General features: G+C 41.6%; 1 protein-coding gene across 1 annotated transcript in view; it reads left to right on the forward strand.

Annotated features, from left to right (window-relative positions):
* The window catches only part of LOC124719956 (zinc finger protein 235-like), a 70,223-nt gene that overhangs the window by 41,038 nt on the left and 2,652 nt on the right, over positions 1 to 26,533 (forward strand). The window contains exon 5 of the mRNA XM_047245167.1: positions 14,852 to 14,889. Within this exon, the coding sequence (XP_047101123.1) occupies positions 14,852 to 14,889 (38 nt within the window). The remainder of the gene's footprint in view (positions 1 to 14,851; positions 14,890 to 26,533) is intronic.

The following is a 26,533-nucleotide window of genomic DNA, read 5'->3' on the forward strand; positions in this document are numbered from 1 at the left end:
CTCTTGGACTAAGTGCCCTTAATAATTTCCACTAAGTGCCCTTAATAATTTCCACTATTCTTGTACTATTAAACTTGACTTGGATTGTGATCTGTTATTTGCTGACAGTTATGAGTAGAATCTGAACAGGACTTTTAACAATATGTGTAAAACTATTCTCAGCGACCCTTTTTGGTATAAAACATTTTATATAGTGCATATGTGATGGATGCCTTGCATTGACACTTAGTAGAAGTATAAATTCTGACGGCGTGGGTTGTTTATGAAATATTCCTATTTTCAATAACTTCTGATTAACGCAACTGAGAAGAATACATTGGACTTTTTTACCTTTTCAGTGAATCTTTGATACATGTAAGTTTCTGCCAAGATTCTTAATGGGTGGGAAATTTGTTAAACGTTATAATATTTGTGTGTGCTAAATCATCCTTGATACTTCAGTCTCAACACATTGTACTTGGCATATATGCGAAATGTTGAATGACTAAATTAGTTTGCCAATACTTGTCACAAAGATAGTTGATAATTTCTTTAATCATAAAGTTTATAAAGAATTTTATATTTTCTCAAAAATATTTAAATTCCTAAATGAGATTTGGGTGAGTTAATGTGAGATGAGTCTTAATTTCTGCCGTAAATGAGTATGAGTCATAATATATTGTATATAGAATGTGTGGTCAGATGTGTGTTGAGCTAGTTACACAGCAAAAAATAATTTATTTTGTTCTGAGAGAATATTTTCTTTTGATTCTCTGTGGACCATTATGATGAATGGCCCAGACTATGATTTAAAATGTCATGCGTTACCAGTAAATGGTGGAAGCATTCAAGAAAAATTTATTTTGCATAAAGAAAAGGCATCAAAGGATTAGCAGGGCCTCTTAATTAGTTAAGAAATTTATTTGCTTCATTGTAGAAATGGCTGACTCATTTAAGACTATTCAATGTTATTATTTAAAATAATTGGTATAGGTAGCATAGTTGTAGTCTAACTGTGAAAATGCATAGGGGTACAAAAGATTTGAGTCGTTAAGGGTCAATTGTATCACAAGGGAATTTGTTCGGCTAAAGAGCCATGTCGTATAGTCACTCATTTTTCACTACTCAGTACGTTAACATTTTCTTTTCTAAATGACTAATATTGCATTCAGACACTTGTCTGAACAAAATTAAATATAATCCATAAAAGAAATATGGTTTTACAATGTAATGTTGTCAGAAAATAAGTCTTGTAATCCGCAATTCATTCGACCCAGAGCTGTGAGGATGAGAATTTTCAGCCAGTAAATTAAAGGTTCCATATAGATTATGAAAAGTACCTTGCACCACACAAGAATGTACGGATTCTAAAAATTCCAAGAATTTATTGGCATTAAAAACCTGACATTAAAATTCAAATTCATGAAGAATGAAATACTTCAGCCATTCAATAATTTACCTAAAACTTGAAATGTTGCCCAGATAAATTCACTGGCTCCCAGAATATGTGAAGCACACAGAAGGGGAGCAAGAAACAAAATGAGACTTCACAGGTTTATGGTATGTCAAATTAGTTCAGTGATTATAGTATCAAGTCAAATTTACAAAGAAATTGGTGATATGAGGCCACTTATCATAATGATGATGTACTTTCTCTGGGCTGCATGCTTACACTGATTTGGTTGGAAAGAGTTCCATAAAGTGATGGCAGGTGCTCCTGAGGCAAGCTGACCCACAACTATTTAATGTAACTGGTTGTAGGTAATGTTGATACTGGTATTGGGAAAGAGTTGACATACAAGCTGGTTCCTCTCTTCATGTACGGGGGACAGATTTGGGAATCTTTTTGGCCGCAGGAGTACCTCAGCATCAGACAAACAGTCATAGAGGCATGCCATATCTTGAGCATTGTCCTGTTGAAAAATAGTACCACTACACTGTCGCATGAGAAGTAATGCATTAGGGCACAGAACATTTCTGGTGTACGTGGGTGGTTTGAAAAGTGCTCAAATCACCATGAGAGGTCAGCACTAGTGCAACGAGTAGTTCACATGGTATTCATTGGAGTGCTGCCTGTAAACACGTGCTGCAGCAGTGTTCTTGGAAGAGAGCTGTGGCAGTGATGTGGCTCTGTTGTTGTTCCCACATAGTGATTTGTGAAGATACAAAAAAATTGAGATTCGAGCAATGATTTAGTACTTCGTAAAGAAAGGTATGAAAGCAAAGGACATTCATGTCGATTTCCAGAATACATTGGGGTCTCTGCTCCTTCATATTCGACTGTTGCCAAGTGGGCAGATGAATTTAAATTTGGTCAAGAGGATTTAGATGATGATCCGCGCAGTGGTCGGCCAAGATTTCCTCCAGAAATCATTACAAAAGTGCACAAAATGGTCACGCAGGATCTGCCGATTGACAGTGCGTGAAATTGCTCACGCTTGCCAGATGTCATCTGAAAGGGTATATCACATTTTACCTGAAGAATTATAAATGAAAATATTATCTGCAAGATTGGTGCCACGACTGTTGATGCACTCTCACGTGTGCCATCACCATGACAAAATTACACGAACTATTGTATGAATTGTTGCCACACCCATCGTATTCACCCGATATGGCTCCGTCAGACTTTAATCTCTTCCCAAAACTGAAAATTTTTCTTGATGGACAAAGTTTCACTTCAAATAAAGAATTGTTAGCCATAGTTGACAACTATTTTGCAGGCCTGGAGGCAACTCATTTTCGAGATGGGATCAAGGTACTGAAATATCGTTGGACCAAGTGCATTAATCTGCAAGGAGACTACATTGAAAAATAAAAAAAAGTTTCGGTCATGTATTTTTTTCTCTTCTGTTCCGAGAACTTTTCAAACCACCCTTGTACTTTTATGCCATCATAGTTCTTCCAGTCACTATCAGACATGACTTGAAGTCACACATGATGGCTGTGCACGTAATGATGTCAGGAGTAACACTATTGTGCCAGTCAAAAACATTGGAAGAACGTGATCTCTTCCGAGGCATTCCAGCTGGCTGTGCTTCCCAGTCAAGGCAACACTTCAAAACCCAGTGATTTCTGTTGTGGTGTTAATGGCAGCCTACCCATAGTATAGCAATTTCCTAGTCCGGCTGCTGCTAGTTTCCGAACAGTGGTTCAGGATGACAGAATGTTACAGGGAGCCTATAACTTTTTCTCAGCTGGTAGGCACAGTTGTGAAGAGACTAAAATGTGCTTTGTGTGTAATGCAGCGATCCTCCCTTGCAGTGGTGGTATGTGGTTGAACAGAACCTTCATGATGAGTATGCCTGCCCTCATATCTGAAAGCCCCACAAATCTGGATACTGCTGCACAACTGAATCAGCTGACCAAATGGGCACCTACAGTGAAACAGCTTCCTAATTGTCAGGTGCTGATAACACTGTCTCACAAGTGTGCAAAACATCTTGGTTTCCCTCACAGTGCACTCAACATCTCACACTGTTCACACTCCTTATGAGGACTGTCTAAAAAGTATTCAACCTTTGATTTTCCTGCACAAAACAGAAACAATAGCACAGCGCCACTGGACACAGTAAAGGAAGAGACCTTTATATGCATGCAAAGATTTGGTCCCCGCCTTCCAGCGTGTCAGTTGCTGCCTGTCAGTTGCCGAGTGAGATGCTACACTACGTGTTCGTTGGATTACCGATTCTCTCAAAATGGTGGAAAGTGTTGAGCAAAGATACTGCATCAAATTTTGTGAGTAGCTTGGTGATTCTCGAAGTGAAACAATTCGTAAGATTCAACAGGTGTTCGGAGAAGATGCGATGGGTGTAACACAAATTAAGGAGTGGTTCAACTGATTCAAATACGGCCGCACATCAGCAGAGAGTGACCAGCATTCTGGCAGGCCTCAAACTGTTCGGAGTGCAGCTGTTGTTGAGAGGGTGCAAAATTTGGTGATGGCAGATCGTCGATTGACTGTGCGGGAGATTGCCCAAGAGGTTGGAGTGAGTAAAGATTCTGCACCTGCAATTTTGCATGATTTGAACATGCACTGAGTGGCTGTGAAATTCGTGCCAAAGTTGTTGTTGCCAGAACAACAAGACTTCCGTTTTGACATTGCACAGGATCTTCTGGACACCACCAACACTGATACTGGGTTTCTGAACACCATGATAACTGGAGATGAGTCATGGGTGTACAGGTACGACCCAGAAACAAAAAGACAGCCATTGCAATGGAAGCATCCTGAGTCTTCAGGGCCAAAGAAAGTGCAGCAGGTGCGAAGCAAAATCAAGATGGTGCTGACTGCCTTATTTGATGTCCATGGAATTGTGCATAGACACCGGAAGGGCGAACAGTGACAAAGGATTACTATCATGATGTTCTCCATGATGCAGTTTGGCACAAAAGACCAGATATGTGGTTGGTGATTCTTTACAAGACCTATGCAAATACAGGGTGTAAATAAAGTCTGGGAACATTTTAGTTATTTGTTGCAGGAGAACTAAACATTGTACAGATGTCATACATATTGCATTTTAAAGAGAAACTCTGAAAGTTTTTTTTTACAAACGTTCGATATGTGAACCATTAGTGACCCGGCAGGTGTCAATACGGTAATAGAATTCTTGCCATACCCATCCGAGCATGGCATTGTCAACTGTGACAGTCGCTCGCCGTATTCTCTCCCAGAGCACATACACCAGATCTTTGATGTGTCCCCACAGAAAAAAGTCACACGGAGTGAGATCTGGTGATCGGGGAGACCATTTCATGAAACAGCTGCCCCCTTCTCTAGCACAGCCGATCCATCGATGCGGCAGCTGTGTGTTCAGGAATCCACGAACGTCACGATGAAAATTGGGTGAAGCCCCATCCTGCTAAAAGATTAACGGAGAGTTTGATTGCATTTGAGGCATCAGCCATTGTTGCAACATATCCAAGTAGGAATATCCAGTGACAGTGCTCTCGGTGAAGAAGAATGGCCCATGCAATTTTCAACGTGACAAGGCACAAAAAACATTTACCTTTGGGGAATCACGCTCAAATTCAATGTTGCAACTGCGAACAAAACTCAAAACACTTGTCTTTGTCTTCGTCATTGAGCTTCTGCACTAGCTCCACATTTGAATGGTGTCATACACAGCTTTTGTAGCAGGACTTTCCACACTGTCAATGGAGCCATTTCGAGTTCACGGGATGCATGATGCTCCGATTTCCTTGAACTCCTTATGAATGTCTCTCGCACGTGCTCTACATTCACTTCACTCACACTGGGACGTCCACTTTTCTTTGCCGGGCAAAAGCAAATCACCAGTGGTAAATGGCCTTCTTTGTTGGAAGCTTTGTACCATACTTGGTTCTAAACATCAGTTAAACAATTTGTAGCACACTTGTTTTTGTTGAACTCCAACACACAGAAAGCTCGCTCCACACCTGAACTCGCCATGTTCGCGACTAATGCTGAATATTGGCAAATTACTAAACTATGCTGTGGTGGTATACGTGAAAAATCTTTCAGGGTTTCTCTTTAAAATGACGTATGATATCTGTACAATGTTTGGTTCTTGTGCAATAAATAATTGAAAATGTTCTTGGACTTTGTGTACACCCTGTACTTAATGCAGTTTATGGTACTCTACAAAACTAAGCTATACATAAATTATGAACATTGGTAAAATCAATGTTTTATTTTTACTTTTTTCAATTTTGGTGTTACTTTTTGCAATTAAAAATTAAGATAGTTGCAGGTCACAGTTTTAAACAGGTTGGTTTGTAGAATAACCATTGGTTCGTTTGTTAGTCTGAAAACATATTCATGTTTGACAGAAGAATTATCACTTTCACTTGGTGTTGTTCAAATGGCTCGAAGCACTATAGGACTTAACATGTGAGGTCATCAGCCCCCTAGACTTAGAACGCCTTAAACCTAACTAACCTAAGGACATCATATACATCCATGCCCAAGTCAGGATTCGAAACTGCCACCGTAGCAGCAGTGCGGTTCCGGATTGAAGCGCCTAGAACCTCTCGGCCACAGCGTCCGGCATTTGGTGTGCAAGTATGGATTTCAGAAATATCACTTTAACTTCTACACTTTCATTGCCACATTCACAGTTCCCATAGAAATTAGTTTTTAAACCTTTTTCATGTAAAATTTCTGTAGTGATAAACAGTATAGGAATTATCAGATCAACATTCACATCCTTGTAGTATGCCTTCTAGATTTGTCTCATCTGCCACATCCGGTTCTTCATAAGAATCAGTATACAATTTTGAATATGCAACAAATCTTTGAACGGTTGGCTCCCAAGTTGTGACTAGAATTCTACCTCTACATGACTACTCTACAATTCACTCTTCGATGCCTGGCAGAGGGTTCTTCAAACCAACTTCAGACTATTTCTATACTGTTTCACTGTCTAACAGTGTGTGTGGAAAAATTAACTCTTAAATCTTAATGTAAGAGCTCTATGCCATGTAGTATGGTGACAACATTTTCATATTCAGAGGAGGAAGTTGATGATCAAAATTTCATTAAAACATCATACCACAATGAAAAATGCCTTTATTTTAATGGTTGCCAGCTCAAATTACTTGTCATACCCATGACACTCTGTCCCCTATTTACTGACGATACAAAGGGAGTTGCCCTTCTCAGGACTTTCTTAGTGTCGTGTCAGTCCTATCTGCTGAGGATCCCATGCAGCACAGCAAGATTCCAGCTGAGGATGAACAAGCATAGAGTAGATAGTCTCTGTAGTGGACCTGTGGCATTTTGTAAGTGTTCTGCCAATAAAACACAGTCTTTGGTTTGCCTTTGCCACTAGATAGTGTATGTGATAATTCCAATTTAAGTGGTGTGTAGTTGTGATTCCTATGTATCTAGTTCATTTGTAAACTTAAATTTGTCTGATTTATTGTGTAACCAAAATTTCATGGAATTCTTTTCATCCTCAGCTGGATGACCTCACATTTTTCGTTATTCAGAGACAATTGCCACTTTGCACCATACAGATATGTGTGTCATTTTGAAATCGATTTTGGTCTTCTAATGCCTTTACTAGATGGTAAATGACAGCAGATTGTCTCCTAAATCATTTATGTAGATTAGGAACCACAGAAGGCCTATAACAATTCCTTGGGGAATGATGGATATGACACCTGTTTTTCTTGAAGATTTCCTGTCAATTACTACATACTGTGACCTTTCTGACAGGAAATCATGAATCTGGTCTGTGTGCTACTTCGCACTTATTGAGTTTGGATGAGAAAGGACTGGGTGAGAAGGCGTTGAACATTATTTGTTGCAATAACAGTGCTAAATGCCATTTATTTAAAAATACAGATTCACTTAAAATACAGTAACACATAAGATTCAAGACAATGTTTTTTACGTCTTCCAAGATAACAGCAACTACCTTAGTTGCTGCAAAATAAGATTATAGGAGCAGCTAGTTAAACTGTACAGTAAACCTCAGTAGCAGTAAAGCCTGAATAGTATACTAGTTAATCTCAGGAAGGTGCAAAAACAGATCAAACAGGAATTAATAATAATACTTTAAATCAGGCATCAAATATTTATAGCAAAAATGCTTTAAATAATGAATTAAATCTTGAACAGTAGATGTCATAAAATCAGAAATAAAGTTTCCAGAGCAACTGTGGAAGTGCACGAGTCTAAACAATATAGGCTCTGATGTCACTGTAAACTGAGACATCTTGCGCTACACTGCCTGAGAAACTCAGATACCCATCAGGGGGCTCAGCATTTAGTTGAGCTGGGGACTGGAAGCGCCACCAGTCCTCAATACTGTAATCTCTGAGCGTGCTTCAATGCCCACCGTAAGGCGACGGTGGAACGTTGCACAGTACAGAGCCCGGGGATCTTGGCTTTAACTGCCTGGGTTTTGAGGATGGTATAAACCTCTATAAAAAGAAACCTCAATCTCAAGGTGTGCTGCGCACCGAGGAGACGAATGGCTGTTGAGGTAGAACTGTTGCTAGCGGGCGACCTCTGGGGAACCTGCCGCCCCACCCCCTCCCCAGTTGTATTAGGCTTACCCAGGCAAGCGGGGCTCTGTCTGGGTGGACATTCATTTCCCTAGCTGCTCGTGGGACCACCATGAAAAGAAATACGAATAGTGCACAAGCACAAGAAAGGAAAGTTCAATGTTTTAATGTATGACCCCCAATCGTTCCCTTTCCTGCCCACACCAGGGGAGGAACGGCGGTCTAAATTACCTGGTGAGACATATTCTCCGCGATTTCTGGTTTGCAGCTGAACAGATGGGGACTCATTTCTGACCGTAAAGCCTCAGTTTTTTGTGGAAAATTTAGAGGACAAGTTTGGAGAAGCTGAGGGCATGTCTAAAATGAGGTCTGGAGCAGCCCTCATACAGACAGCATCCCCAGTACAGTCACGGCCATTGCTTGCTTGTGACAAGCTCGGTGATGTTGCAGTCTCCATAAGAGCCTCAGTATGGTTCAAGGATTTATTTTTCCTCGTGACCTGTTGTTGCAGTCTGACGACGAGCTCCGTGCAAATCTGGAACGCCGCGGTGTCCACTTTGTACGACGTGTCTTTAGGGAACCTAAAGATAGTAGGGTCGCCACCGCTGCCTTCGTCTTGGCTTTCGAGGATGACACCCTGCACGCGAAGGTCAAGGTGATGATATATCGATGTGATGTTAAGCCTTACGTCCCTCCTCCCATGCGCTGCTTTAAGTGCTGGAGGTTTGGGCATATGTCATTGAGATGTGACGCCAACTCTACCTGTTGGGATTGTGGACGTGCCTCCCACCCCAGCGTCCCATGTTCACCACCCCCTGTTTGTGTCAACTGGGGACAGAAACATTCACCTTGCTCATCAGACTGCGTAGTTTATCAAAAAGAACGGAAGATTATGGAGTATAAGACCTTGGACAGGCTTACTTACACAGAGGCTAAACGCAAGTATGACCAACTTCACCCTGTGCTCATTTCATCAACGTAAGCTGCAACAGCTTCGATGTCGCCATCCCTGGCGATGAGCCCCCAAGCTCAGCCACTTTTTGTGGGCCCTCCAGCCCAGCCGTCTATTCCTGCCCCCCTCCCCCCCCCTGGTAGTTGGGGGAACACCCTCTTCCGTTGCTCCCCTGTTTTCAACATCGAGAGTAACAACCTCGCCTTCCTTGGGGACTGCAGTCCCTACCTCTGAGCTGGAGAAGTGCCCACCTCCTCCGGCTCCCCTCGTGCGGAAGGGATCGCTTGGTGCCCTCCCTTCCACGGTTACTGCCCCTCCAGATGTCAGCCATTTGCTGAAAAAGCCACCACTTGAGAGCCGTAGGGCTTCCAGGCCTTCCTCGGTCCATGAGACTGGGTCGGAAAAGCCCACCCAGTCCGATAAACCGAAGGACAAATGGGACCCTACCAAAAAGAAGACAAAGCAGAAAGAGGAGGGAATAGAGACAGAAAAGGAGTTCACCACTGCACCTGAAGATGATGTGGAGCATCTAGCATCCACTCAGGAGCTAGATGTTGCTCGACCCACAGCTCCTATGGAAGTTGATCAGGCTACTTCGCAATTGGTGGCGGCGGCGAGCGCTTCTAAAGTGTGACCTATCTCCCCCCCCTCCCCAGGTTCTTTCATGTCTTCAGTCGGATACCATTATCCTTCAATGGAATTGCCGTGGTTTTTTCCATCACCTTGCTGAGTTGAAACAGCTTTTGTACCGCTTCCCTGCCACTTGCCTGACCAGACAGGAAACCTGGTTTCCTGTTCGGCGGACCCCCTCCCTCTGTGGCTACCGGGGTTACTATAAGAACCGCGTAGAATACGACAGGGTGCCTGGCGATGTCTGTGTTTATGTTCTTGGATGACATTGTCCCTCTTGCTCTCTTGCTGACCTAGCTGCCTTGTTCGCCTAGCTCCCCCCGCCATTCTTCCTTTTGGGGAACTTCAGTGCCCACTACCATTTATGGGGTGGGGCCCAGATCTCGCGCCAGGGTAGGAATGTTGAGGCTCTTTTGGCACAGCAGGACATTTGCCTCCTTAACACTGGTGCTCCCACATATTTTAGCTTGACTTATGGCACATACTCGGCCATTGACCTCTGTCTTAGTAGCCCAGGTCGTCTTCCATACCTCAGGTCCACGACGACCTCTGTGGTAGCGACCACTTTCCTATCCTGGTTTCTCTTCTTCAGTCCCAACCCCCTGACCAGCTGCCATGATGGTCTCTTCGTGGAGCTGATTGGGCAGCCTACACGTCAGCTACTTTGGCCATTGCTCCGCTTCCTGGTGACATTAATTTGGCAGTGGACGAGGTCACTATGGCCATTGTTTCTGCTGCCGAGGCAACTGTCCCCTGTTCTTCAAGTACTCTAAGGCGTAAGTCAGTCCCTTGGTGGACACCAGAGATTTCAGAAATAATCTGGGACCGCCGGCGAGCCCTGCAATGACACCGGCATCATCCTTCCCTAATCTGGTTGCCTTTAAATGGCTGCGGGCCCGGGCTCTGCAGTTAATCCTGCAGAGCAAACAGGACTGCTGGGAACGATATGTTGCCACCATGGGTTCTCGCACCTCCCCATCTCAGGTGTGGTCACAGGTTCGGCGCATTTTTGGCTTTATGCGTCTGTCCCTTACCTTTCTCTTCGGGGTACAGTTTGTACTGACCCAATCACCATCGCCGAACATCTGGCAGAGTACTTCGCTCGTAGTTTGGCGACAGCAGGCTACAGCGCAGAATTCTGCGCCATTAAAGAGCAGGCTGAGCGTACGCAGTTGTCGTTTTGCACGCACCATTGGGAATGGTACAACGCCTCGTTTAGTGAATGGGAGTTCCAAAGTGCCCTTACAGCTTTCCCCAATACTTCTACAGGTCCAGACCAAATTCACAACCAGTTTCTTCGCCATCTCTCGGCGCACTGTCAGGGTGAATTACTCGCCCTGTTTAACCACATCTGGATGGAGGGCATTTTCCCAACTCGTTGGCAGGACAGCGTTACCATCCCAGTGCTGAAACCTGGTGCAGATCCATTGGTGGTTGATAGCTATCACCCTATCAGCCTTACCAGCGTTATGTGCAAACTCCTGGAACGGTTGGTGAGTCAGAGTCGCATGTTGATTGTCAAAGCTCGGGGCCTCCTGGCCCAACATCAGGGGCGCTTCCATCAGGGCCGCTCAGCGACCGACAATTTAATCTCACTAGAGTCGGCTATTCGTACAGCTTTTACTTGGCGAGAACATCTAGTTGCTGTTTTCTTTGATCTCCATAAGGCGTACGATACCACCTGGCGCCATCACATCCTTGCTACGCTGCATGAATGGGGCTTACAGGGTCCACTTCAGATTTTTCTACGGAATTTTCTCTCCACTCGCTCCTTTTGGGTTAGAGTTGGCACTTATTTTAGCTCTGCTCATATTCAGGAGAACTATGTCCTGCAGGGCTCGGTTCTCAGTGTTCCCCTCTTTTTGGTGGCGATTAATGGTCTTGCGGCTGCGGTGGGCTCATCGGTCTGTTCCTCTCTATATACCGATGACTTTTGTCTTTATTAAAATTCCCTAAGCTGCAGGGAGCTATCCGTAAGACACATTTTTGGGCATGCAACCATGGTTTTCAGTTCTCAGCCTCTAAGACCCGAGTGATGCATTTCTGTTGTCGTCTACAGTCCACCTCCATCCAGAGCTCTACCTTGCCAATGAACTCCTTCATATTGAGTTGATGCATCGCTTTCTTGGCATGCGGTTTGATGCTCATCTCACTTGGACACCTCATCTTCACAATGTTAAAGAAACGGTGCTGGCGGCACCTTAACATCCTTCGCTGCCTCAGCCACACCGTTTGGGGGGCTGCACGAACAACCCTCCTACAGCTCTATAAGGCCTTAGTCCAGTCCCATCTCGACTACGGGAGCGTGGTGTACGACTCAGCAACACCTTCAACATTGCAGATCCTAGACCTGATTCTCCATTGTGGCGTCAGACTGGCGACAGGTGCCTTCGGCACTAGTCCCATGACTAGCCATCTTGTAGAAGCTGGAATCCCTCCCCTACGATTCTGCTGACAACATTTGCTTGCATCATACATCGCCTGCATCCATGCCTAGCCCGACCACCCAAACCGCAGGCTCCTTTTTCCATCTTCTGCACTCCCCTCCCCATGACTGCAGCCTAGGTCAGGTCTCCCGATCGTGGTCCGCGTTTGTTCTCTTCTCTCGTCACTCGAGTCCTTTCCCCTTCCTCCATCCTTCTGGCCCTCTTCTTCTACCCCTCCTTGGTCCCTCCTTGCTTGCGGCTTTGCTTGGATTTGTCCTGCGACCCCAAGTCCTCTGTTCCACCTGCCAGTCTTCGTCAACAATTCATGGCTCTTCTTGCCTCATTTCGCGATGCGGATGTGGTCTACACTGATGGTTCTGTGGTCGATGAACGCACTGGGTTTATTTTCATTCACGGCGACTACGTTGAGGAGCATTCCCTGCCTTGTGGGAGCAGTGTTTTCACTGCGGAGCTGGTTGCTCTTTATCGTGCACTCGCTCACCTTTCCTCCTGCCCTGGGGAGTCATTTGTCATATGCAGTGACTCCCTGAGTGGATTGCAAGCACTCGACCAGTGTTTTTCTTGGGACCCTTAGGTGCGCGGTATTAAAGATGCTGTTTTTGCTCTCACCGAGTGTGGTCATTCAGTGACATTTATGTGGACCTCGGGCCACATCGGCATTCCAGGAAATGAATGTGTTGATCGGTTGGCCAAGCAGGCCACCACTTCGCCACCCTTGGAGCTTGGTCTCGTGGAAAGATACCTCCGGTCAGCCCTACATCGCAAGGTCCACGATGTCAGGAGCTCTGAATGGTCTGTCTTGAACATGCCAAATAAGCTCCCCATGGTAAAGTCGTCCACGGCCATATGGAACTCATCCTTGAGGAGCACGCGTAGGGACTCAGTTGTTCTCTGCCATCTCCGAATTGGACATACGCGGTTGACCCACAGCTATCTCCTTTGCCGCCCAAGTGTCGCTGTGATGCAGGACTGACAGTGGTCCATCTTCTGATGGACTGACCCCTTTTAGGCCCCTTGCGGCAGTCCTTTAATTTACCAGCTGCACTTCCTTTAATTCTCGGTGACGATGCCTCTATAGCTGACTCAGTTTTACGTTTTATCCATGCAGCTGGGTTTTACCACTCACTCTAGTGTGGGTGCTCTCGCATCATTTCTCAGACTACACCCACTCCAGTGACTTTTAATTGTGACGTGGATACCAAAATAGTGTCTTTTATGGTAACAAGTTGTGTTGGTACCTCTATAAATGCTTTCCAGCTGGAGGTTCTTCGTTTGTATTTGAGTGGTTGACCTTTTATGTGATCCATCAACCACTTTAGTCTGTTTTAATCTAGTCAACTATTTGCTCTGCTCCTTTTAAGTGTCCTCTATTTTGTGTTATCGCGGTGTTCATTTTAGCCCTGTACCCCTTGGTGTTCCCTCCCTCTGGGTGCAGAGGTTACGCTTTTACTGTGTAGGCCTTTTACAAGTACGTCTGTTTGGAACAGGGGACTGATGACCTCAATGTTTAGCCCTCATCAAACCCCCCAAAAAACCAACCAACCAACTCAGACTAACTGCCTATAAAACAAACACACACACACACACACACACACACACACACACACACACACACACACACACACACACACACAAACAAAATACAATTCTGAAAGAAGAGAGAAGATGCACACAATCATGCAGCAGCAATATGCCAACTCGTTTCCCAAACAGTTAAGTGAAGGAGTTTCTCTCTCTCTCTCTCTCTCTCTCTCTCTCTCTCTCTCTCTCTCTCTCTCTCTCTAGTTGATAACTCAAGAAAAGGGAATCATACTAAATAAGTGACCAACAGATCACTTCCTGTAGGTAACGCAGGTAACTACAACGGGTAATTACTCACTTAACAGTTCCTGCGCAAGCAGTCACAAGCAAGTAGTGAAGTTCACATGCTAGGTGCTAAGGACATCCATAATATACCTTAAATTTATAAACCACCAAATACATTTATATGTATCAAGATAAAGGCATTAAATAAACATCAGGTAAATACACCGGAAGGACATGGGAGACTGAGTATAGCCAAAACAAGGCACTTGGTTACACTCACAATAGTGCAAGTTTGGCATGAGAAAAGTTCACTCGGCCAACGTGATAAGCTGGCAAGCACCTTATACACAAACGCAGCACACCCGGAGATATACAGGTGGAGTTGCACAATGTGGAAACATCACTGGGAAAGACCAATTGACAGCTGAATTTTTGTGAACCATTCCAAAACTTGCCATCTGGTATCTTTAATGGAGACTCATCAGAAGTTTGTAAATTAACAATTTATTTCAGTAGTTTGAGTTTGCCGACATTTAATACTGTTTCTATATTTAATGTTACATGCCTGTACTTCATTTTGGGTTTGAGTTTTGTAGTTGAGTTTAGAAGATATTCAGTTGCCTTTGCCTGTTGGTTTGGACTTTCCAGAAGACAAAGTCCCAAATGCATCACTCGTGATACAATTTTATAATGAAAGAAAGTAGAGAACTTTTACGCAAGTCGTGGCAGATGAGATGTTTCTGGCCACTTTCCTGTTCGAAGTATCAAATAGGAAGTATGGTTTTAACTGAACCAGTATGTTATTATGGTTACTTATGGTACTAAAAACAGTGTTGAAATGAAGTTTAAATTTTTACTTGTACTGTGTTGTGTGTCAATAACTACTACAGTTTTTATGGCATGTCCTCATTATTGCTATTTGCAAGCATTACAGACATTATCTTGTGGAACAGTCAGATGGTAGTTGGTGTTTATTATGTTTTATTTATTTAGTGTTTCATCACTTTTAAATCACTAATAATTTCTTGAAATATTTCAGGTGTTAGCCTCAATGAGATGTGCTTCTGATAGTGTAAGGTAAGTTCTTATTATTCATTGCAGAACTCTCTCTGCAGTTTACATTTTTATTTACTCCACATGAAAGTAGTTAAAACATAAAATCTACTTTAATAATTGTTAATTATTATCGATAAACAACAATAGTAAAAGGCAGAATCCTTAGTTTGAATGCCAGTTGCATAGTAAACATGCTGAACGGCTAATATATAAACATATAAACGATGGCTGTCATAAAATAAAAATGAGAACTTTTAATACACATACAGGGAAATGAATTGCAGATAGAATTTCAACAGTTATACTGTACTTCCCAGAAGATAACTTGGAACTATGGAAGTTACTGAAATTCGTGTTGATGGGTATAAGCTAATGTTACGCTACTTTAGAACAAGTGAGAAGAAGGGCTGAGTGGCTGTATATGCAAAAATTATATTGAATTTCCTGCCTCTTCAGATTAATGAACATAGTGTTGAACAGCTGTTTGAATGTTGTGCCACAATAGTGGATCAGGGAACACATGATCTTTTGGTACCAACATTCCACAGGCCACCATCAAAAAGTATCTTAACTATGATTAAGCAGCTGAAGACAGTTTTAGTAATATTATGAAGACCTAACTGATGTGTCAATGTTTGTAGATATTTTTATATTGATTCTCTGTCGTATAATACTAACTGAAAATACCCCAAATCACTGATGTCCACTGTCAAAAACCTACCACAAAAAAAAAAAAAAAAAAAAGCCATACAAGGACTTAGACATAGAGCAAGATCTATTAAGTTTGTTTAGAAACCCAACAACCATCACTGATGTAGTAGCAAAACAATTGGTCACCAGTTTCCAGAATGTGATAGCCAAATGTATACTGATCGGTTAGGCTTAGATCACAGCAGGAAAGTATTATCACAGAATTGAAAGCAATGATTTAGTTACTGTATTAGATTACAGGATGAATGTTGTTAGTTGAAAAGACAATGTGGTCAGAAAATTATACTTTTTGCTAACCATATTCCTAGACCTCTTTACCTCTGAAAAGGTATAAAATTGAACAGAAGCTTGTGGGTTAAGTATCTTGTGCGAGGAAGAGGGAGCTTTATATGATTCAGAGTACAACTTTTTGTTGTTTGTATGGCCTAAGTTTGATGACACTGTAAGGAATTTTGCTATACTATTTGTGGTGCACATTCAAATCTTTGTCAGACATACCCCTCTGTATTGACTAAAGCTGTCCCTGGCACATGATACTTGAGTTCAGATGTTAACCACACTTTCTCTTGGCATAAACTGTAATTACCCCTTATGTGTTGTAAAAGAACACATTATTCATAGTGTTGCAAAAATATTTACAGGAATTTGTTAAATTTCTCATTTACTATGTGTGTATTTCCTCAGTATCCTAGCAGTGTAGTGAAGTCTGCCACCAGCTTTACCTATGACTGAGCCAGTGTGATGATTCCATTTTAGATCACCACATATTGTTACATTTGGATATTTGTAAAAGATGGGACATTGTTGATGTAGCCATAGTATATTATTTCTTTTTATTTTTGTGAAGTGTACTGTTCTATGTCTGAACATGTAAAGCAAGTTGCCAATCTTTGCACTGCTTCGAAATTTTAAGGGACTACATGATACGTTTTTTCCAATCTCTTCATCATTTGTAGAGCTAATATGTATATACACAACTTATATTATGGATGACTACTTACATTATGGATGGTCATGGCATTGTGTCCATGTTGGCTGTAATACTGTGTTCACTATACTGTTCATAATAATTGATGCACATTCCTAAATTATTATTTAGTATTAGTCCTGTTACTGCATTACCCTTATTTCATTTTGTGTTGATAACCTGTATTCATCTGACTAAAATTTCTGTTCTTCCTCCCACTGCACATCACTAATTCCCATCATATTCTGCTTGAACCTATCCATTTCTCTTTTCTGTTCTCTAACCAACCTACTGGACTAAGGGATTAACATTTCGCACTCTGACCCATAGGATTATTTGTTTCTTTTTCCTGGTGACAACATCCTACAGAGTAGTCTTGAGTTATGAATGGCAGATTATTTTACTTCTGGAATATTTTATCCAGCAGGATGCCATCATTATTAAACTGTACAATAGAGCTACATGTCCTCAGGATATCTAATTATGGTAGTTTCGCCATTCACAGTAACGGTGTAGAAAGACCATCTTAGGCGAAAAAATGACTGACATCGAAATAAGTGTCCAAGGAATAGAAAAGCAACTGGAATCACTCAACAGAGGGAAGTCCATTGGACCTGACGGGATACCAATTCGATTCTACACAGAGTAAGCGAAAGAACTTACCCCCCTTCTAACAGCCGTGTACCGCAAGTCTCTAGAGGAACAGAAGGTTCCAAATGATTGGAAAAGAGCACAGGTAGTCCCAGTCTTCAAGAAGGCTCGTCGAGCAGATGTGCAAAACTATAGACCTATATCTCTGACATCGATCTGTTGTAGAATTTTAGAACATGTTTTTTGCTCTCTTGTCATGTCATTTTTGGAAACCCAGAATCTACTCTGTAGGAATCAGCATGGATTCCGAAAACAGCGATCGTGTGAGACCCAACTCGCTTTATTTGTTCATGAGACCCAGAAAACATTAGATAAATGCTCCCAGGCAGATGCTATTTTCCTTGACTTCTGGAAGGCGTTCGATACAGTTCCGCACTGTTGCCTGATAAACAAAGTAAGAGCCTACGGAATATCAGACCAGCTGTGTGACTGGATTGAAGAGTTTTTAGCAGACACAACACAGCATGTTGTTATCAATGGAGAGACGTCTACAGACGTTAAAGTAACCTCTTGCGTGCCACACGGGAGTGTTATGGGACCATTGCTTTTCACAATATATACAAATGACCTAGTAGATAGTGTCGGAAGTTCCGTGCTGCTTTTCGCGGATGATGCTGTAGTATACAGAGAAGTTGCAGCATTAGAAAATTTTAGCGAAATGCAGGAAGATCTGCAGCGGATAGGCACTTGGTGTAGGGAGTGGCAACTGACCTTTAACATAGACAAATGTAATGTATTGCGAATACATAGAAAGAAGGATCCTTTATTGTATGATTATATGATAGTGGAACAAACACTGGTAGCTGTTACTTCTGTAAAATATCTGGGAGTATGCGTGCGGAACGATTTGAAGTGGAATTATCATATAAAATTAATTGTTGGTAAGGCAGGTACCAGGTTGAGATTCATTGGGATAGTCCTTAGAAAATGTAGTCCATCAACAAAGGAGGTGGCTTACAAAACACTCGTTCGACCTATACTTGAGTATTGCTCATCAGTGTGGTATCCGTACCAGATCGGGTTGACGGAGGAGATAGAGAAGATCCAAAGAAGAGTGGCGCGTTTCGTCACAGGGTTGTTTGGTAACCGTGATAGCGTTACGGAGATGTTTAGCAAACTCAAGTGGCAGACTCTGCAAGAGAGGCGCTCTACATTGCGGTGTAGCTTGCTCGCCAGGTTTCGAGAGGGTGCATTTCTGGATGAGGTATCGAATATATTGCTTCCCCCTACTTATACCTCCCGAGGAGATCACGAATGTAAAATTAGAGTGATTCGAGCACGCACGGAGGCTTTCAGACAGTTGTTCTTCCCGCGAACCATACGCGACTGGAACAGAAAAGGGAGGTAATGACAGTGGCACGTAAAGTGCCCTCCGCCACACACCGTTGGGTAGCTTGTGGAGTATAAATGTAGATGTAGATGTAACTTATTGTACAAGCCCTGATCAGTCAGTTATCCAAACTGTTGCATCTTCAAATTGTGAAAAGGATTTTGGTCTTCTGTTGTAGCCACGTATTAGTGGGGGCTCTCTCTAGATGTCTTGTCATTGCTTTTGGACCTATGGTATGGCTGTCTGTTTCATTAAGGCATACAAGCCATCTGGTTTCAACTGAGTCATTGGTTCATGTGGAAAGGGGAGGGGGTGTGTCACACAGCTGAAGGATGTAAAATAATTTGACCATTACCAGAACTCACAGACTTTTAGAAAATGACATTTTGTCATGGCGACATTAAATGTACAATTAACAAGTCAAACAATATCAAAACAGGCTGGACTTCAGCAATTGTACACTTAATGTCATGGAATATCTCAACATATTAAACTTTAGTAAATGTATGGTTTCTTGTAAGCCATTTTTGGGAATTTAACCTGTGGACCATGCACTAAAAATTGAGTTCAGGGTGCCTGGTGGTGCAGTGCCATTAATTCTAAGAACAGCATTTGGCCTCAGTTGGCAGTATTCAAGAGGTGCTACAAAGTTTATTTAGAGTTGTCTATCAGTAACAACGGTTGCACTATGTTGTGTAATGGTCATCTAGCAGATATTGCTGACTGTTCTGTAGTTTAAAGAAGACAGAAAAGGTAGGGACTTAAATGACAGCGATGCAGAAGTGTCAAATGCTGAAGAAGTACTTGTCATGCAGGAGAGAATAAATTTGCACCTATGGGGGCACTATGTGTAAAACTTCATTTTGCAGGTCCTCTGAATCCACTTGAGGTTACACTTTCTTTTTTGATGAAGGGCTGTTAACAATGATAATTAGTAAGAATACTTTGCAACTTCACATGCAGATACTTTACTGATCATGTATGCACACATGTTAGCAAACAATTGAGATGTGTATTTTTGTTTGTAATGTTATTCCTACAAGGTGTAGTTGAGAAACTCAATTTTGAAATGTATTACACGAGGGAAGTAATCCTTGAAATACTAATTTTTGGAAAAGTAATGTTTTGTGCATTCACTCCTCTGAAAAAATCCTTCACGAGACTATAAAAATAAATCAAATGGAACAAGCATATTTTCGTAGCACACATTGCTGCTGCCAAAAGCTTCAAATCACAACAGTCATTTGATTTGAGTGAAGCACTCCAAAATTTTAGATTATGCTGTGCTGCAAGAAAGCACTAGAAGGCACGAGCACAATTACATGGGTTGGAAGAGAGAATGGTGCAAGATATAGCCAAGTTTTAAGATATAGCCAAGTCAAGGGGCTGAACAGGAATTGGAGGATGGCTGGTGGAAAGGATGCAGCAAATAATTGAGGAAAATTTTAAATCATGGGAATAGTGAGTCGGAGATCAACAGTGGTATTAATATTAAACTCCACTTTATCATTGTTAACAGAATGTGTAACTGCTTAGACAGCATTGAGGTGATGCTATTTATCCCAAGTAGGACAAGCTATTGATCTGTTCAAAGTTTTTTTCTGTGGGATTTCACTGTATAATTTAGGAAACCAGAAACTGTGGAAAGTACCATAAAACTACACATGGAGCAGGACCATGATGTTACACTCCGAAAGTTTTTGTTGACTTTTGAAACAGTTATGCAGTTTTGAGCAATGACTAACTGGCATTGATGATGGATATTCGCTGTGTCATTTGGTTTTGTTATGGGAGATGCCATTCAGAAGAGACGATACATACAATGTTCAAGCTTTCACCAGCACTGTCTTCGAGAACACATCCAATGGTGGACCATACGTACAGACTGTCATTCCTTCCAGATTGGGAGCTGATGCAGCAGTTAAAAGTATTACTTAACATTCTACTCTTTCCTAGCATTCAAAGACAGATAATACTTGCACCATTTAAGACCAAAAGGACCACCATAATCATCGGAGGAAAACATATTATAACAGTTGTCAAAAGAATTGGACATCAAGCTTTCACAGCATCAAATTCAACATTTACTCAGTGATGAGTCTATTTTGTTTTGATTATTGTGCCAAGGCACCCCTTGCAAGTTGCATTACTAATCTCATCTGCAAAGCGAGGCATCCATTTCTTTTTTAGGAGGTATTAATGGCAGTAATATGTAATAGAATTCCAGCACGCCCTGTGGTCAGAATGCAGAAAACTTGGTCATTAAAAGAGCTGTCTCTTCTGAATACAAGCAGTAGCATTTGCTTCAGCCGGGTAACATATTCTGCAACTAATCTCTTATCTTGCTTCGTAATGGTTGCCAGCTCCTCTCAGGGGCTTTTTCTTTGTAATACAGAAGGAAGTCATTGAGGTGGAAACCATGTAGAACAAATTGGGCAATGTTTTACCATCCGGAAATTTTCAAAATTGCTTACGGCATCTCAGACGAGGAATATCATGGAGTAGGCTAACCACACTGCTGGTACACTCCTATTGTGGAACTAAGTATTTCAGTCCATAGCAGGCATTTTTGTACAGCTTGGTGACAAGTTTAATGGTGATTATGTACAGGGAACATCAAACTGTTGTAGATTAAGAGAACATTTGTATCGTGAACATTACCCCCCAGAACAACTTTTCAGAAATGTATTTTGTTTTCCATTGTTTACCGAGCTCAGTGAAGATACGAGAAACAACGAATGTGATTTATTACTGTCACCAAAGCTATTATATCAGCAGGGATGACATAAACACTGGAGAGTGTAGTTCAGTGGCGAAAACTGTACCATGAAAAATGTAGATATTCCTTTTTGTTTTCAGTGAGTGCTAATTGGTACAGCACTTACAGACCTAATATGCAAGCATTTGCTATATGTTCTTGTGTAGTTTGGATTCTTTATTCCCAAAAGTCAAATTCCATCATCCCTTGAAATGGGCTCTTTTTAATTAAAAGCTGACTGACTAGAGATCTTTGTACTTTATGCTAGGAAGCAATCTGATTTCCTCTCCTGAAACCAGAGGAGGACTGTACGTTTCACAGGAGATATGATAATGTGGCCCTAGGTAGCTGTGAGCAGCATTATATAAAAAGTTTTCTGAACGAGTGGCTTACTAGGCTGTAGAATCCAAGAAACTATTTACTGACTTCCTGCCTTGATTCAAAAGGTATCACTCCACTCTGAACAATCCAGCTGCTGGAATACACTGACTTCCACTCCATTCGTCTTTGTAGTTGTACTTAGAGGACTCTTACATGGACAGTCAGCACCTTGCAGCTGTAGATGTGAAAGTATGAGGTGTTCTGGGCCACCTCTAATATGAGTCCACTGGGCATGAGCTCCGTATAACCTGGCCTGTCTGGAAGCAGCTGTATGAGAAATTATTTATGGGGCCAATATCTGATAGGTATGATTTAAAAACACAGAATACAAAAACCAGACAGATACAATATTACGCATTAGCTTTGTGACTGAGGATTTCTTCTTAAAGAATAATTTGTTATGTATATTCTTGGCAATGAATACTATTAACTAATGTGTTGCTTAACTGCAAGTATTTTGATTGATCACATAGAAAATGTATTTGTCCAAACATTTAGACTAAATAAGTATGTACACTGTTCGGTATACAAATCCCATTAAAGGGAAAGTTCCTCTTAAGAGGTCACTTAAATTTTCTCTTTGTTGCAAACTGTTTGCATGAAAGAGAAATGAGACAGAGTAGGGGGGGGGGGGGGGTCGATTTTGAGAGGGAGGGACACACACACTCACTGTGGTCAACATCCTATTCATCACTATACATAAAGAAAATAATGACCTCTCTTTCAACTTGAGCAGAAAAACCCACATTAACATATGTAGGGTGTGCACAATTAAAATTCCAGTTTCAAAGCACTGTAGAAAGAGAACTACTACTCAGGACGACGCCAAGCAGGGGCAAAGGCAAGGGAACAAAAAGTTAATGAAAATTTTACCAGTACACGGAACTGCACGCATCGTAACATAAATCGGGTCAGCTACAAATGACAGATGAGTCACAATACGATGGCTATGGTTTGAGATGCGCATTACACCATCTGTACTGTCAAATGTACAGGACTGCACAAGTTTGGTAGTCAGTAGTTGTGACACAGTTAGGTAAGCCCATCCACCAAGATAAGATCCTACCACATTGGACGGGAAAAATCAGTTTTTAATTGTCCTGAGGCCAAAAACTGAATAAAAAGCAAAAGGACATAGGTTTCTAGTTGAGAGACTGGTAGACATACTCAATATGCTGTCCACCATTTTCTGTGACAAGTTGAAACCTAGAAGCAGCTTGTTCCACATCAGTGTGTTTTGGGGGTCACGTTCAGAACACATTGCACTGTGGGTGCCTTAGATTCAGATACGTTCTTTCAGATAACCCCAGAGCCAGAAGTCGCACAGATTAAGATTAGGTGATCTGGACAGCCAGGCTGTTGGAGAAATGATAGATAATAATTCTAGCTTTTTCAAAATGCGTTGGCAGAAGTGTGATCTTGCGTAAAAATAAACCTACACACACATTTACAATGTTGATGCACAAATGATTCCCATAGCATTTACCAGGAAAAGTACAGATAACAGGGCCCACACTACTCCTCCTCAAGATAATGTGGCCCTACAATTAATGATGCTTGCTGTCAACCTGCACCACACAGTTAACATTTTCAGAATGAGGTGGTACTGTTTGATGTGTGTGCAGATTTTCCATTTGCTATATTCAGCATACTGCCATGTCCTTGGATATGGAAACCAACTTCAGAATGTTCCATGCAAGAAATTCTGCAGTGAGCTTTTGTCTTGCTGGCAGAACAGCAGGAAGTAACTCCTAAATATGGACAATTTTGCATGGATAGCACTGCAGGATTTTATACAGTTATTTATGCACCGTGCTCGCAGGCATGTTCAGCATTCAGGAAATTCCTCATGTGTTACGCGTTGCACACCACCACCACCCCTTGACCCCACCTGGAGTGTGGACACATCTTCAGCAGATGTTTGTTCAGCTGGTTTCCTTCCTCTGCTGCACTGTACGTCAGAAGAACTTGTCTCTTAGAATTTTGCAGTCGTATTCTCCAGACACTTAGCAGACATCAGACCATTTTTTTTATACCCTTGAGTGCATGGAACTTCAAGGTTACTGGTGCACTTTATCAGCAGAGTACGATCCTTCATGGAGGCAGTCATGTCAGGGGTCTTGGACACAAACTTACGAATAAGTGTCTATTGGCATGCATATTGTGATGCTTATGGTACCATCTGTTGGCCAGATTTTAGTAAGTGTCTTTTTTGTCCCATGATGTTTCCCTGTGTCAATAATATGCTGCTCAAATTTGATGTCATGAGTAGAGGTTCTCCTCTTGTAGCATTTTGAAACTGGAACTTTAATTGTGGAAACCTGTACAACTTAATTACTCTGTCAGACATTGACATTAGCAAGTAGGCGTGTACCACCCAAAACCTAACCTCTCCCTTAGTAAAAATGGATATCAAAATGAGATAGTGTGGATGAACAACAAAGACATATTAACACTACAGGGTCTGACTACCAAAAGTAAATCACAGCTATAAAAGGAAGCCGGCCATTGTGGCCGAGTGGCTCTAGGCACTTCAGTCCGGAACCACGAGATTGCTACAGTTGCAAGTTCGAATCCTGCCTCAGGCATGGATCTGTGTCATGTCCTTAGGTTACTTAGGTTTAAATAGTTCTAAGTTCTAGGGGACTGATGACCTCAGAAGTTAAGTCCCATAGTGCTCAGGGCCATTTGAACCTACAAAAGAAAACAGAACCCTAGTCTGAACAGCTTATTGTAACAACATGTAAATCACTAATAGAAGAGCATCAATCACTCATAGCAATGCAGAAAAAAAATGTTACTCAGTTCTTAAGCAGTCAAGTTAACACAGTTTAAGTACCACAAGCAAGAGACCACCTCTTCATCAATTTCAGAATGAACGAAACACTACATATGCATATCTCGAAAACAAAAATTTCAACAGGTAATTAAGAGAGGAATACTTGTCCATACATCACCAGAGCTGTGATGTAGAGAAAATTGGAAATATGTATAAAAACACTTTCTCTTTGCCAGATACTGTGCTGAACAAAACTATACATTCACACCAAAATGCAAACAAGTCAGAAGCAACAACCAGAAAAGAAACACACACATACACACACACACACACACACACACACACACACACACACACACACACACACAAAGTTTCATGCCCCTACATGATGCACGCATTGGGATCCTGAAAGATGTCACCTTTCGATTCTGCTATAGTGGGTAACTATGGCCTTCAGTATGGTATTATAGCTTCCACTGTGTGTGATCTGGAGACCTAGCCTTTAACACCTGTACCTGAATCAATTGAGGGTCTTCTCGCATCCCAGGTGATCTGCTGTTGGGGATAAAAAATATTTTAAAATGCCTGATTGTAAGTGTATTGTTAAGCTTACTATTGTTTCCACCCTGCCAAACATCGTTGTGATCTTCAGTCTGAATAGGGTTTGATATAGCTTTCCATGCTACTTTATCTGGTGGAAGTCTGTTTATCTTTAGATAATTACTACAATCTACAGTCATTTGAACCTTCTTACTGTATTCTGCTCTTTCTGTATAACTTGTACCTCTATACTTCCCTCCAATACTAATCCATGATTCCTTGGTGCTTCACAATGTGTCCTGTCAGCAGATTCTTTCTTTTAGTGAAGTTAGGTCACAAATTTCTTTTCTCCTCAATTCTATTCATTATTTCCTCTAATCTTCAGCATTCTTCTGTAGCACAACACATAAAAGGATTCTATTCGTTTTACATCTGAACTGTCAGTCCCCATGTTTCACTCTCATACAAGGCTATGCTCCAAGCAAATAGCTTCAGAAGACACTTCCTAACACATTAAATTTATATAATTTATTAATAAATGACTTTCTTTCTAAAATATATTTTTTTCCACTGCTGGTCTGCATTTTATGCCCTCTCTACTTCAGCCATAATCAATTATTTTGCTGTCCAAATAGCAAAACTCATCTTTTACTTTAAGAATCTAATTTCATAATATAATTTCTTCAACATTGCCCAGTTTAATTGGACTACATTCAGTTATCCTTGTTTTGCTTTTGTTGATGTTCATCTTATAGTTTTCCTTCAAGAGACTGCCGTTCCATTCAACTACTCTTGCATGTCCTTTACTGTGTCTGACAATATTATCATACAACTGGGTTATTTTTCTCCAAAGGTCTCACTAATTTTCTTATAGGTGATATCTATCTTCTCTATAGTTATAAATGCTTCTATAGGCTTGCATTTATCGTCTAACCATTCCTGCTTAGCCATTTTACACTTTTTGTCAATCTTATTTTCTAGACATCCTGTAATCCATTTTGTGTGTTTCTTTTGCTGCATTTTAATGTTTTCTGGTTTCATCAATTAAATTCAGTATCCAAGGGTTCCACCAGATCTTTTCTTTCTACCTATTTTATCTTCTACTGCCTCAAAGCTACCCATTCATCTTATTCTTTTCTTCTGTTTCAGTCAATCTCTGCATAATGCTTCCTTTGAAACTCTCAACAACCTCTGCTTCTTTCTACATATCGAAACCCTATGGCCATGTTGGCTGACCAGGCCAGTCAGTCATCCAGACTGTCGCCCCTGCAACTACTAGAAAGGTTGTGGACACACTTCAAGAATCATGTATCTCTGACCTCTCCACAGATTTCCTCTGTTGTGGCTACACGTACATTATACCTGTCTGTATTGTTGAGGGCCACTAGCTACCCTGTCTCGGAAAGGTCTGTGGTGTATTGGTGGGGTGTATGTGTGTACCATGCATCATTTGCATGTATACAGGGTTTTACATCTGTTTCAGAGCCAATCTCTCTCTCTCTCTCTCTCTCTCTTTCTCTCTCTCTCTCTCTCTCTCTCTCTCTCTCT

Source organism: Schistocerca piceifrons, chromosome 11 (assembly GCF_021461385.2).
Source record: "Schistocerca piceifrons isolate TAMUIC-IGC-003096 chromosome 11, iqSchPice1.1, whole genome shotgun sequence".
Classification (NCBI taxonomy): Eukaryota; Metazoa; Arthropoda; class Insecta; order Orthoptera; family Acrididae; genus Schistocerca; species Schistocerca piceifrons.